Source organism: Papio anubis, chromosome 20 (genome assembly GCF_008728515.1).
Source record: "Papio anubis isolate 15944 chromosome 20, Panubis1.0, whole genome shotgun sequence".
NCBI lineage: Eukaryota > Metazoa > Chordata > Mammalia > Primates > Cercopithecidae > Papio > Papio anubis.
In genome coordinates, this window is record NC_044995.1 from 134,637 (window position 1) to 148,630 (window position 13,994).

General features: G+C 56.9%; 1 protein-coding gene across 1 annotated transcript in view; it reads left to right on the forward strand.

Annotated features, from left to right (window-relative positions):
• The window catches only part of LMTK3 (lemur tyrosine kinase 3), a 29,093-nt gene that overhangs the window by 5,337 nt on the left and 9,762 nt on the right, over window positions 1-13,994 (forward strand). Inside the window, 7 exon segments of the mRNA XM_031660358.1 lie at window positions 5,783-5,870; window positions 6,187-6,335; window positions 6,804-6,888; window positions 6,962-7,083; window positions 7,221-7,370; window positions 8,395-9,353; window positions 9,356-10,777. Coding sequence (XP_031516218.1) covers window positions 5,783-5,870; window positions 6,187-6,335; window positions 6,804-6,888; window positions 6,962-7,083; window positions 7,221-7,370; window positions 8,395-9,353; window positions 9,356-10,777 — 2,975 coding nt within the window.

Consider the following 13,994-nt stretch of genomic DNA (forward strand, 5'->3'; position numbering starts at 1 on the left):
CTGAGCAGGCCACTGTGGAGCTCCATCCCTGCCCTGCTTGGTCTCTTCTGCACTCTCAGTGCTTCTAGGATGGTGTCTAGGTAAACACCTGCCAGATAAATTCCTTGTGAAGTAGTGAGTTCCCTGTTTTGGAAAGGGTGTGTTTGCAGAGACCCCTTATCAGAGCAGTTGTAAAGGTGGGCTTTACCCTGAGAAACACAGCGGGTTTTGGCACTCCCTTGCTCCAAAACCTTCCATGGCTCCCAACTGCCTACAGGACACATCTGCTCCTCCTGACAGCCCACAGGCCCTGCAGAGTCTGACACAGTCCCCTTCCTTCATTGTCCCCCTCACCCCAGCCACCCTGGCCTCCCCACTGACCCTCCCCACGGAAGCCTCTTCCCTGCCCCAGCGCATTGCTCCTTGCTATATCCTTTCTCTAGAATATCACTCCTTGCACACCCCTAGGTGTGGATGGGGACCCTTCCCTTCCTCAGGCCTCAGCTCAGAGACACCTTCCCTTACTCCTCTCCTCCTTCCAAAGAGGGGCCCGGGATGCTCCACCCCGTCATGGTGTGTGTTTTCTTCATAACCTGTACCCCAGGTTGTCACTGTATCATCTGCTTACTTGCTTATTGCCTGTCTCTCCCTAAACCTGTGCCAGCAACCACTGGCCACATATGCCTATTACATTTAAGCTAAGATGGGCAAGGTGGTATACGCCTGTAGTCCCAGCATTTTGGGAGGCCAAGGTGGGAGGATCACTTGAGGCCAGAAATTGGAGGATGCAGTGAGCTATGGCTGTACCACTGCACTCCCACCTGGGCGACAGAGCAAGACCCTGTCTCTATTATATAAATAAATACATAAAATGTAAGCTAATTAAAATGCAATCAAATTAAAAACACATTTCCTCAGCTACCCTCATCATATCTCAAGTGCTCGATAGCCACCTGTAGCCAGTGGCTCCCCTGGTAGGCAGGGCTGGTCCAGAACATTCCCACCTTCGCAAAGCTCTGTTGGACAGTGCAGGTCTCTACTAGCAGCAGCTCGGGGTCCATCTCGTTACCCCAGCACAAGTGCTGTTGGCTCTCTGTAGACGTTTGCTGAGCAAGCCACAGACCCGAGATGAAATCCCAACATTCCCATCATTACCAGCTGTGTGACCCTAGGCAAGTCACTTCACCTCTCTGAGCCTCTGTTTCCACCTGGATCAAATGGGGATCATCATCCTGCCTAGCAGGTTGCTGGGAGGATTTGACAGCAGAGCGGCCGGCCTTGGCCAGATTTGTGGGTGTACAGTGAATCCTGGCTTCCTCCTACAACAGCCGCCCCAAGTGCTGGGAACTCCAGCCACTGTTTAAGCCTCACACATGGCAGAAGCCTTGTGAACACTTTGTCGGGCCGGGTACGGTGGCTTTGTCAGGCTGGGCGCGGTGGCTCACGCCTGTAATCCTAGCATTTTGGGAGGCTGAGGTGGGCAGATTGCCTGAGCTCAGGAGTTGGAGACCAGCCTGGGTGAAACCCCATCTCTACAAAAATACAAAAAAATTGGCCAGGCACAGTGGCTCACACCTGTAATCCCAGCACTTTGGGAGGCTGAAGCAGGCAGATCATGAGGTCAGGAGTTCGAGACCAGCCTGGCCAACCTGGTGAAACCCTGTCTCTACTAAAAATGCAAACATTAGCCAGGTGTGGTAGGCGGGCACCTGTAATCCCAGCAACTCGGGAGGCTGGGGCAGGAGAATCATTTGAACCCAGGAGGTGGAGGTTGCAGTGAGCCGAGATCACACCACCACATTCCAGCCTGGGAGACAGAGCGAGAAAACAACAACAATAACAACAACACTGTTGCACAATTCTTCCGCCAAGCAGGAGCAAGAGACCCTGTTCTCCTGAGAAGGACACACAGCATAAACAGCAGAGCTGTGGTTACACACAGGCAGTAGACGGCTGGGTACCGGGCAGCGGCCCCACAGCACACAAGTGGCTCTGCCTCCCGCCAGGCACCCAGTAGGAAAATAACTAGTAAGTTACTGTGCACCTACTCCTGGCCAGACCCTGGGCTGCAAGCCTGAAATATTCTCTTCCTCCTGCAGACTACCAAGCCAGTCCTTCTCTCCGCATGTGTTTATTCAGCATCTATTAGCCTAGGCACAGGGGACACAGGCAGGAAGACACACCAAATTCTCATCCTAGGAAAGCTCACCCCCTAGTGGAAAAGGCACACAACAGATAAATAAAGAGAGACTTTTTTTCCCCTGCAAGGCTCACTTTAGCCTTGAGCTCCCGGGCTCAAGTGATCCTCCTGCCTCAGCCTCCTGCATAGCCACCAGGCCTGGCTAACTTTTATTTTTATTTATTTATTTATTTGTCTTTTTTTTTTTTTCCCCCAGATGAAGTCTTGCTTTGTTGCCCAGGCTGGCATTCAGTGGTACAATCTCAGCTCACTGCAACCTCTGCCTCCCGGGTTCAAGCAATTCTCCTGCCTCAGCCTCCCGAGTAGCTGGGATTACAGGCACCCACCACCACATCTGGCTAATTTTTTGTATTTTTAGTAGAGATGGGGTTTCACCACGTTGGCCAGGCTGGTCTCGAACGCCTGACGTCAGGTGATCCACCCACCTTGGCCTCCCAAAATGTTGGGATTACAGGTATTTTTGTTTTGTTTTGTTTTGATTTTGAGAAAGAATTTCACTCTTGTTGCCCAGGCTGGAGTGCAATGGCACGGCCTCAGCTCACTGCAACCTCCACCTCCCGGGTGCAAGCAATTCTCCTGCCTCAGCCTCCCAAGTAGCTGGGATTACAGGCATGCAGCACCACACTTGGCTAATTTTGTATTTCTAGCAGAGACGGGGTTTCTCCATGTTGATGAGGCTGGTCTTGAACTCCCGACCTGAAGTGATCCACCTGCCTCGGTCCCCCAAAGTGCAGGGACTACAGGTGTGAGCCACTGCGCCCGGCCTCTTTTTTTTTTTTTTTTTAATTGTACAGATGGATTTTCACTATGTTGCCCCAGCTGGTCTCAAATTTCTAGGTTCAAGCCATCCTCCTGCCTCGGCCTCCCAGAGTGCCAAGATTTCAGGTGAGAGCCACCATGCCAAGCCATAAATCCATTTTAAAAAGAGAAACTGTCAGCCGGGCGCGGTGGCTCACACCTGTAATCCCAGCACTTTGGGAGGCCGAGGCAGGCAGATTGCCTGAGGTCAGGAGTTCAAGGCCAACCTGGTCAACATGGTGAAATCCCATCTCTAATAAAAATACAAAAATTAGCCAGGCATGGTGGCACATGACTGTAATCCCAGCTACTCAGGAGGATGAGGCAGGAGAATTGCTTGAGCCTGGGAGACGGAGGCTGCAGTGAGCCAAGATTGTGCCACTGCACTCCAGTCTGGGCGACAGAGCAAGACTCTCTCTCAAAAAAAAAAAAAAAAAAGAGAAAGAGAGAGAGAAACTGTCAGAGAATGACAAGTACCATGAGGAATTGAGGCAATATGTGACAGAGACAGGGCCCACTTTGGACAGGACCATCAGGGAGGCTGGGTTGATCTGGAGGAGCTGGCCATGCAAAGCACCATGGGAAGTGCAATCCAGACAGAGGGAACAGCAGATGCAAAGGATGTAGGACAGGAAGAAGCTCATGGAGAGTGAATATCCCTGGAAATACAGTTAGAATGCAGGGTGAAGGCTGGGCACGGTGGCTCATGCCTGTAATCCCAGCACTTTGGGAGGCCGAGGTGGGCAGATCACTTGAGGTCAGGAGTCCAAGACCAGCCTGGCCAACATGGTGAAACCCCGTATCTACTAAAAATACAAAAATTAGCTGAGTGTGGTAGCGTGCACCTATAATCCCAACTACGCGGGAGGCTGAGGCAGGAGAATCACTTGAACCTGGGAGGCAGAGGTTGCAGTGAGCCGAGATTACACCGCTGTACTCCAGACTGGTGAAAACAGCAAAGACTCTGTCTCAAAAAAAAAAAAAAAAAAAAAATGCAGGGTGAAAATAAAATCAAATAACATGTTGCCATTAAAACAGCAGTAATTGGTCAAGGTGGCTCGCCTGTAATCCCAGCACTTTGAGTACGGTGACGGGCTGGATCACGAGGTCAGGAGATCGAGACTATCCTGCATAACACGGAAACCCCGCCTCTATTAAGAAAATACAAAAATCCAGTCGGCGAGGTGGCGGGCTTCTGTAGTCCCAGCTACTCGGGAGGCTGAGGCCGAGAATGGCGTGAACCCGAGGCGGAGCCTGCAGCTTGAGATCCCCGCCACTGCACTCCAGCCTGGGCACAGAGCAAGACTCCGCCTCAAAAAAAAAACAGCAGTAATTGCTAGGATCTCAGCACATACCAGCTTTTCTCAGATCTCATGAAATTCCTCGGAGGAAGTTGCTGTCTCTGTCCCCCTTTTACAGATGAGGTAAACTGAGGCAGGGAGCAGGGAAGTGACTTGCCTGAGATGACACACCTAGGAAAGTGGGAGTCAGGGTTCAAACCCCCCGAGTCTGACTCTTTCCCACAGCATGAGGGTAAAGGGGCGGTATCCAACCTGGCACTGGGGAGCAGCGAAGCTTCCAGGGGAGATGATGTTGAGGCAGAGGCCCGGGGGTGCCAAGAGAACTCTGATCAGAGGAGGGTGTTCTGCAGAGAGAGAACCATAGGTGCAGGCAGGGCATGGTGGCTCACGCCTGTAATCCCAGCACTTTGGGAGGCTGAGGTGGGCAGATCACTTAAGGTCAGGAGTTCGAGACCAACCTGGCCAACATAGTGAAACCCCGTATCTACTAAAAATACAAAAATTAGCCGGGCTTGGTGGCGTGCACCTATAATCCCAACTACTCGGGAGGCTGAGGCAGGAGAATCGCTTGAACCCGGGAGGTGGAGGTTGCAGTGAACTGAGATCACTCCATTGCACTCCAGCCTGAGTGACAAGAACGAAACTCTGTCTCAAAAAAGAAAGAAAGAAGAAAGAAAGAAAAGAAAGAAAAAAAAGAAAAGAAAAGAAAAGAGAGAGAGAGAAAACTGTGGGTACAAAGGCCCGGGCCTAAGCAAGGGCCTGCAGGTTTGGGAAAATCCGCATAGGATAAAGCTGACTCCTGGGCCAGCCTGAGGGGCAGGAGGAATCAAAAAGCTGGTGCTCTATCCTGGGGTGCTGGGGAGCGACAGAGGGTTGTGTGCGGTGAAAAGCAGGTCAGGGGCAAAGGGAAGGGTAGAGACTGGAGCCAGGGAGACCAGGAGGAGGCTGTGGGGATGAGGAGGAGAAGACTGAGAAGAGTCGGGGGCAGGAATGAAGGTGGAGGTGAGGTGTGAGGAGGAAGAAGAGGTAAAGCGGTCCCTGGGGATCTGGCCCCAGGAGCAGGTCAGTGAGGGCCATCCAGAGATGGGGATCTGGGGAAGGACTGGGGTGTGGTCAAGGAGAGAGACTCTGAGGTGAGGAAACAGATCAAAAAGGTAAGAGTGGGCCGGGCTCAGTGGCTCACACCTGTAATCCCAGCACTTTGGGAGGCTGAGGGTGGATTGCTTGAGGTCAGGGGTTCGAGACCAGCCTGGCCAACATGGTGAAATCCCGTCTTTACTAAAAATACAAAAATGAGCCAGGCGTGGTGGCGCATGCCTGTAATCCTGGCTGCTCAGGAGGCTGAGGCAGGATACCAGCCTGGGCAACAGAGCGAGACACCATCTCAAAACAACAACAGCAACAAAAAAAGGGTGGAGGCAGCAGTTTGGCTGCGCTGGGAGGTTGGGGCTGGATGAAGAGGAAGGGGCTGTCTTCCCAACCCAGCCGCCTCCTCACTCCACAGGAGCCTGCAGCACCCCAATGTCCTCCAGTGCCTGGGTCTGTGTGTGGAGACACTGCCGTTTCTGCTGATTATGGAGTTCTGTCAACTGGTGAGGGTCTTGGGGGGTTGGGGAAGGGCAGAGGGGAGAGCTGGACGGGGCCGGGGCCAAGCCTGGTGCCCCTGGACTTCGTCGTCATCATCATCATCGTAGATGATGTGTGGCATGAGCTAACATTTCATGAGTGCTGACTGTCCTGGGGGTTGCCCTGAACAAGCAGGCAAGATAGGCTGTGTTATTACCTGCTGCAAGCAGCAGGCGAAACTGAGGCTCAGAGGGGCTACCCAGTGACAGCAGAGGCCATTCCATCCTCCAGGCAGACTGGCTGGAGGCCTGGTGCTGCTGACCTTCTTTGCTTCCCTCCCAGGGGGACCTGAAGCGTTACCTCCGAGCCCAGCGGCCCCCCGAGGGCCTGTCCCCTGAGCTACCCCCTCGAGACCTGCGGACGCTGCAGAGGATGGGCCTGGAGATCGCCCGCGGGCTGGCGCACCTGCATTCCCACAACTACGTGCACAGGTGGGCGGGCCGGGGAACCGCGGGAGGAGCTACTAAGGGAAAGGGAGAAGGAGGTGAGGCTGCAGGAGAGGGGCTAAAGGAGGGGCGTACCTATGCCTGGCTGACACAAAATAGGGACGAACAGAGAAGGGTCTGGAGGAGGAGGGGCCAGGAGGGGAATGGGAGGAACCAAGTGAGGGGGAGGCAGGGTCAAGTGATGAGGGGAGGGGCCGGGAGAGGAGGGGGAGGAGTCAACAGAGAAGTAGGAGAAGCCAGAAGGGTCAGATGAAGAAGAGCCAGTGCAGAGGAAAAGGAGAGGAGACTTGGAAGAACCAGGGATGGGGAGAAGACAAGACAGCAGGGGAGAATGAAAGCAGTCAGAGGGGAGAGACAGATCAAATGGAAGGGGTGGAGTCAGTGTGAAGGGGCGGGGCCAGGGCGTGGCTGGAGGGCTGCCCCTGCGCTCACCTCCTCTCATTCTTCCCGCAGCGACCTGGCCCTGCGCAACTGCCTGCTGACCTCTGACCTGACCGTGCGCATCGGAGACTACGGGCTGGCCCACAGCAACTACAAGGTAGGGCTTCCTTCCGTCGGGGTGGGGGCTGTGGGGTGCCCTGACTCGCCTGACACCGCCCTGGTTCCCCCAGGAGGATTACTACCTGACCCCAGAGCGCCTGTGGATCCCGCTGCGCTGGGCGGCGCCTGAGCTCCTCGGGGAGCTCCACGGGACCTTCATGGTGGTGGACCAGAGCCGCGAGAGCAACATCTGGTGAGGACCACGGGCCGCGGGGGCCGAGGCAGGCCAGGAAGATGGAAGGGTTACTAGATGCCACCGGGTCTACAGATGGGGAAACTGAGTCCTGGGCGGGTCAGGGCTGGGCTCTGACCTCTCTCTGCTCTCTGCAGGTCCCTGGGGGTGACCCTGTGGGAGCTGTTTGAGTTTGGGGCCCAACCCTACCGCCACCTGTCAGACGAGGAGGTCCTCGCCTTCGTGGTCCGCCAGCAGCACGTGAAGCTGGCCCGGCCGAGGCTCAAGCTGCCCTATGCAGACTACTGGTGAGGGCTAGCCCACTCGGGGCTCCTGGCCTGCCGCACCCCACCCAGGATGGTCCCAGCTCTCCGTCTCGTTTCCCACATCGCCCACATCCCGTTTGCCCTCCATACCCCTCAAGAGTGAAGAGGAGCTGTCCCCCCCATTTCTGCCAGCATCTGCTACTTGCAGGGGGACACAGGCAGGGAATGGCAGAGCTGTGATTTGAACCCACTTCATCCTAAGAGACCCCTGCTTCTTACCTGTCTGATTCCAGTGCTCACAGCCCAAACGGGGACACCACCACCCTCACCAGCTGTTCCCATCTGCTGCTGTGTCCCCTCTGCCTCCAGGTCCCTGTCACCCTCTCTCTATGGGCATCTTACCCCCACCCCTGCTTCTTTGGGTCTCAGTACCTAGCTCCCCAGCCCAGTTACCTCCTCTGAATCTCTGTCCTCTTCTGTCCCCTCTTCTCCCTGGATCCCTGCCCCACTTCTTGGGTCTCTGTCCCCCTCTCTCTGGGTCTCTGTCCCTCTCTCTCCTTTTTTCTTTTTTTTTTTTTTTTTTGACCGAGTTTTGCTTTTGTTGCCCAGGCTGGAGTGCAATGGCACGATCTTGGCTCACTGCAACCTCCGCCTCCCGGGTTCAAGCGGTTCTCCTGCCTCAGTCTCCCAGGTAGCTGGGATTACAGGCAGGTACCACCACACCAGGCTAATTGTTTGTATTTTTAGTAGAAATGGGTTTTCACCGTATTAGCCAGGCTGGTCTTGAACTCCTGACCTCAGGTGATCCACCTGCCTCAGCCTCCCAAAGTGCTGGCATTACAGGCATGAGCCACCAAGCCTGGCCCTCTGTCCCTCTCTCTCTGGATCTCTGTCCCTCTCTCTCTGGGCCTCTGTCCCTCTGTCTCTGGGTCTCTGTCCCCCTCTCTCTGGATCTCTGTTCCCCTCTGCATCTCTGTCCCCCTCTCTCTGGTTGTCTGTCCCCTCCCTGGGTTTCTTTCCCCTCCCTGGATCTCTGCCCTGCTCACTCTGCCCTACCTCTCCCCAGGTATGACATCCTTCAGTCCTGCTGGCGGCCACCTGCCCAGCGCCCTTCAGCCTCTGATCTCCAATTGCAGCTCACCTACTTGCTCTCCGAGCGGCCCCCCCGGCCCCCACCGCCGCCACCTCCACCCCGAGACGGTCCCTTCCCCTGGCCCTGGCCCCCTGCACACAGTGCACCCCGCCCGGGGACCCTCTCCTCGCCATTCCCCCTACTGGATGGCTTCCCTGGAGCCGACCCTGACGATGTGCTCACGGTCACCGAGAGCAGCCGCGGCCTCAACCTCGAGTGCCTGTGGGAGAAGGCCCGGCGTGGGGCCGGGCGGGGTGGGGGGGCACCCGCCTGGCAGCCGGCGTCGGCCCCCCCGGCCCCCCACGCCAACCCCTCCAACCCGTTCTATGAGGCGCTGTCCACGCCCAGCGTGCTGCCTGTCATCAGCGCCCGCAGCCCCTCTGTGAGCAGCGAGTACTACATCCGCCTGGAGGAGCACGGCTCCCCTCCTGAGCCCCTCTTCCCCAACGACTGGGACCCCCTGGACCCAGGAGTGCCCGCCCCTCAGGCCCCCCAGGCCCCCTCCGAGGTCCCCCAGCTGGTGTCCGAGACCTGGGCCTCCCCCCTCTTCCCTGCACCCCGGCCCTTCCCAGCCCAGTCCTCAGCGTCAGGCAGCTTCCTGCTGAGCGGCTGGGACCCCGAGGGCCGGGGTGCCGGGGAGACCCTGGCGGGAGACCCTGCCGAGGTCCTGGGGGAGCGGGGGACTGCCCCGTGGGTGGAAGAAGAAGAAGAGGAGGAGGAGGGCAGCTCCCCAGGGGAAGACAGCAGCAGCCTTGGAGGTGGCCCGAGCCGCAGGGGTCCCCTACCCTGTCCTCTGTGCAGCCGCGAGGGGGCCTGCTCCTGCCTGCCACTGGAGCGGGGGGACGCCGTAGCAGGCTGGGGGGGCCACCCTGCTCTTGGCTGCCCCCACCCCCCCGAGGGCCGCCCCCCCCCGCGGACCCGGCCGTGTCCCCCGACCCCCCTTCGGCCGTGGCCAGTCCCGGTTCAGGCCTCTCGTCGCCGGGCCCCAAGCCGGGGGACAGCGGCTACGAGACCGAGACCCCTTTTTCCCCCGAGGGAGCCTTCCCAGGTGGGGGGGCGGCCGAGGAGGAAGGGGTCCCTCGGCCGCGGGCTCCCCCCGAGCCACCCGACCCAGGAGCGCCCCGGCCACCTCCAGATCCGGGTCCGCTCCCGCTCCCGGGGCCCCGGGAGAAGCCGACCTTCGTGGTTCAAGTGAGCACCGAGCAGCTGCTGATGTCCCTGCGGGAGGATGTGACAAGGAACCTCCTGGGGGAGAAGGGGGCGACAGCCCGGGAGACAGGACCCAGGAAGGCGGGGAGAGGCCCCGGGAACAGAGAGAAAGTCCCGGGCCTGAACAGGGACCCGACAGCCCTGGGCAACGGGAAACAAGCCCCAAGCCCGAGCCTCCCAGTGAACGGGGTGACAGTGCTGGAGAACGGGGACCAGAGAGCCCCGGGCATCGAGGAGAAGGCAGGCATCGAGCAGAAGGCAGCGGAGAATGGGGCCCTGGGGTCCCCCGAGAGAGAAGAGAAAGTGCTGGAGAATGGGGAGCTGACACCCCCAAGGAGGGAGGAGAAAGCGCTGGAGAATGGGGAGCTGAGGTCCCCAGAGGCCGGGGAGAAGGTGCTGGTGAATGGGGGCCTGACACCCCCAAAGAACGAGGACAAGGTGTCAGAGAATGGGGGCCTGAGATTCCCCAGGAACACGGAGAGGCCACCAGAGACTGGGCCTTGGAGAGCCCCAGGGCCCTGGGAGAAGACGCCCGAGAGTTGGGGTCCAGCCCCCACGATCGGGGAGCCAGCCCCAGAGACCTCTCTGGAGAGAGCCCCTGCACCCAGCGCAGTGGCCTCCTCCCGGAACGGCGGGGAGACAGCCCCTGGCCCCCTTGGCCCAGCCCCCAAGAACGGGACGCTGGAACCCGGGACCGAGAGGAAAGCCCCCGAGACTGGGGGGGCGCCGAGAGCCCCAGGGGCTGGGAGGCTGGACCTCGGGAGTGGGGGCCGAGCCCCAGTGGGCACGGGGACGGCCCCCGGCGGCGGCCCCGGAAGCGGCGTGGACGCAAAGGCCGGATGGGTAGACTACACGAGGCCGCAGCCACCACCGCCACCGCTGCCACCGCCACCGGAGGCACAGCCGAGGAGGCTGGAGCCAGCGCCCCCGAGAGCCAGGCCGGAGGTGGCCCCCGAGGGAGAGCCCGGGGCCCCAGACAGCAGGGCCGGCGGAGACACGGCACCCAGCGGAGACGGGGACCCCCCCAAGCCCGAGAGGAAGGGCCCCGAGATGCCACGACTATTCTTGGACTTGGGACCCCCTCAGGGGAACAGCGAGCAGATCAAAGGTGAGGAGGCTGCGGGGCACAGTCAGGGCTGAGGTCCGGCTGTTTCCGAGGCTGCGGAGGGTGAGTGTGGGTAAAGATGCCGGATCGGGCTGGCAGTGATGAATGCAGGCCCTGAAGCCCGCACCACCTGGGCTCACATCCTGGCTCGGTCCTCTCTCTAGCTCTTTGGCCTTGGGCAAATGTCCTTGCTGCACGGTGCCTCAGTTTACTCATCTGCCAAAAACGGATGGCAGGGTTAGAACCTACCTCATAGGGTTGCTGTGAAGGTTAAATGAATGAGGACGTCCAAAGCACTTAATCAGAGCTGGGGATTCAGTAAGCACTTGCTTTTATTATTGCAATTCACTTAGACCAGGGGTCTCAAACCCATGCCCACAGGGGCCAGAGGACATAGGGAAATGGATGAAGCATGCTGGGGAGGCAGAGTGGGGCTTCAGAAGAAAATGCCCTGTGTAGACGGGGCAGCCACTTCTCAGGAATGTGCACCTGATGTTGGCGAATCTGCTACTTTTCCCTTTTAAACCAGAGCTCTGGTTTTTGTTTAGTTTTGTTTTTATGGTTGCAGCCAATTCGAAGGAAGCCTGTCTGTGGATGGCTCAAGGCCCCCAGGCTGCCAGCATGTGCTGATTTAAACTTAATAAGCTGGCTGGGCTCAGTGGCTCATGCCTGTAATCCCAGTACTTCGGGAGGCCAAGGTGGGCGGATCACCTGAGGTCAGGAGTTCAAGACCAGCCTGGGCAACATGGCAAAACCCCGTCTCTATTAAAAATACAAAAATTAGCCAGGCTTTCTGGTAGGCGCCTGTAATCCCAGCTACTCGGGAGGCTGAGGCAGGAGAATCGCTTGACCTCAGGAGGCGGAGTTTGCACTGAGCCAAGATTGCACCACTGCACTCCAGCCTGGGCCATAGAGCAAGACTCTGTCTCAAAAAAAAAAAAAAAAAAAAAAAATTAGCCAGCGTGGTGGCGTGCACCTGTAGTCCCAGCTACTCGGGAGGCTGAGGCACAAGAATAGCTTGATCCTGGGAGTCAGAGGTTGCAGTGAGCCGAGATCACATCACTGCACTCCAGCCTGGATGACAGCAAGACTCTGTCTCCAAAACAAAACAAAACAACAACAAAACAACAACAACAAAAACAACTTTCCAAGCTAAGGCATCTATCCAGTGTGCCAGGCCCCCTGTGTGCCAGGCCCTGAGCTGCCCAAGGCTGGGACCCAGGGAGCGTCAGACCCTGCCCTGACCCAACTCCACCACCATGGGACTAGTGAGCTGGAAGGCACAGATATGCCTTTTCTGAAAATTAAGTTTTGGTAGAAATGCAGGAAGTGTTTTGCCACAGAGAAAACTGTTTAAGATAAATGAAGGGTGGCCGGGCGCAGTGGCTCAAGCCTGTAATCCCAGCACTTTGGGAGGCCGAGACGGGCGGATCACGAGGTCAGGAGATCGAAATCATCCTGGCTAACACGGTGAAACCCCGTCTCTACTAAAAAATACGAAAAACTAGCCGGGCGAGGTGGCGGGTGCCTGTAGTCCCAGCTACTCGGGAGGGTGAGGCAGGAGAATGGCGTGAACCCGGGAGGCGGAGCTTGCAGTGAGCCGAGATCGCACCATTGCACTCCAGGCTGGGTGACAGAGCGAGACTCCGTCTCAAAAAAAAAAATATATATATATATATTTATATATATATATATAAATGAAGGGTAAAAATAAATAGCCCTTGTTTAGATGTGGACATAGGAAATACAGTTCCAGCAGAATCTCTGGGAGGCGCAATTTCCTTAAATATGGGTATGAAAGTTATAAGTGGCTGGGTCCTGTTTTATATTGGCAACCTCACAGCCACGCTTGAGGAAACAGTTATCATCTCCAGAGAGGAGCCTGTGGCTCAGTGGGCAAGGGTCAGGAAGTGGGCTGGACAGAGGACGTTTATTCCTCAAAGCCTGTGGTGTTCGAACACTGTCACTTCCTTGAGATTGTTGTAGGGAGTTTGTGACCAGCTGTATCAGGAAACAGCCCAGGCGGCATGAAAATGTTGGGAGATGAGCAGCTAAAATGCCTCAGAGGATCTGGGTTGGATTAGAACTGGGGGGTGAAAAGAGGCAGAGAATAGCCTGCTTTTTTCCAAGTGAACTACGCATCCTTCAAGACCCCAAATTTCCCCTTTCCAGGAAGCCTTCCTAATTTTTAAATTATCTGCGTACTCATAGCTCCAGAAAAACCCCCTCTAGACTGGGCGCAGTGGCTCTCCCCTGTAATCCCAGCACTTTGGGAGGCCGAGGTGGGAGGATCGCCTGAGGTCAGGAGTTCGAGACCAGCCTGGTCAACATGGTGAAACCCTGTCTCTACTAAAAATACAAAAATTAGCTGGGCATGGTGGCAGGTGCCTGTAATCCCAGCTACTCGGGAGGCTGAGGCAGAAGAATCGCTTGAACTCAGGAGGTGGAGGTTGCAGCGAGCCGAGATTGTACCACTGCACTCCAGCCTGGGAGACAAGAGCGAGACTTCGTTTAAAAAAAAAAAACAAAAACAAAAACAAAAACCCTCTATGCAGCATCCCCCATAACCCCACCACTCCGAGATGTCTGGTTAACAAAAGTGTGACTTTTGAGCAGATGTGAAGGAAAGGAGGGAGTGAGGCAGGTGGACGTCGGGGGGAGAGTGTTCTAGATAGAGGGCACTGAGATGGGCACTGGCTCACCATGTTTAGAGAAAGAGTAAAAGAGGCCGGGCGCGGTGGCTCAAACCTGTAATCCCAGCACTTTGGGAGGCCGAGACGGGCGGATCACGAGGTCAGGAGATCGAGACCATCCTGGCTAACACGGTGAAACCCCGTCTCTACTAAAAAATACAAAAAACTAGCTGGGCGAGGTGGCGGGCGCCTGTAGTCCCAGCTACTCGGGAGGCTGAGGCAGGAGAATGGCGTAAACCCAGGAGGCGGAGCTTGCAGTGAGCTGAGATCCGGCCACTGCTACTCCAGCCTGGGCAACACAGTGAGACTCCGTCTCAAAAAAAAAAAGACATTAGCAAAAGGTAGTGAAACTTGAGTAGAGTGAATGAGGACCAGAGAGGGATCATCTGCATTCATCTTTCTCCCTGCCCCACCTAAATCTTCCTCTTGCCCCTGCTATCAGCCCACAAAGGGCAGTTCACTTATGCAGTAATGGAGGGATAAGTGACCGCTGTTCGTTTGCCAGTGAGGAAACAGAGGCTCAGAGA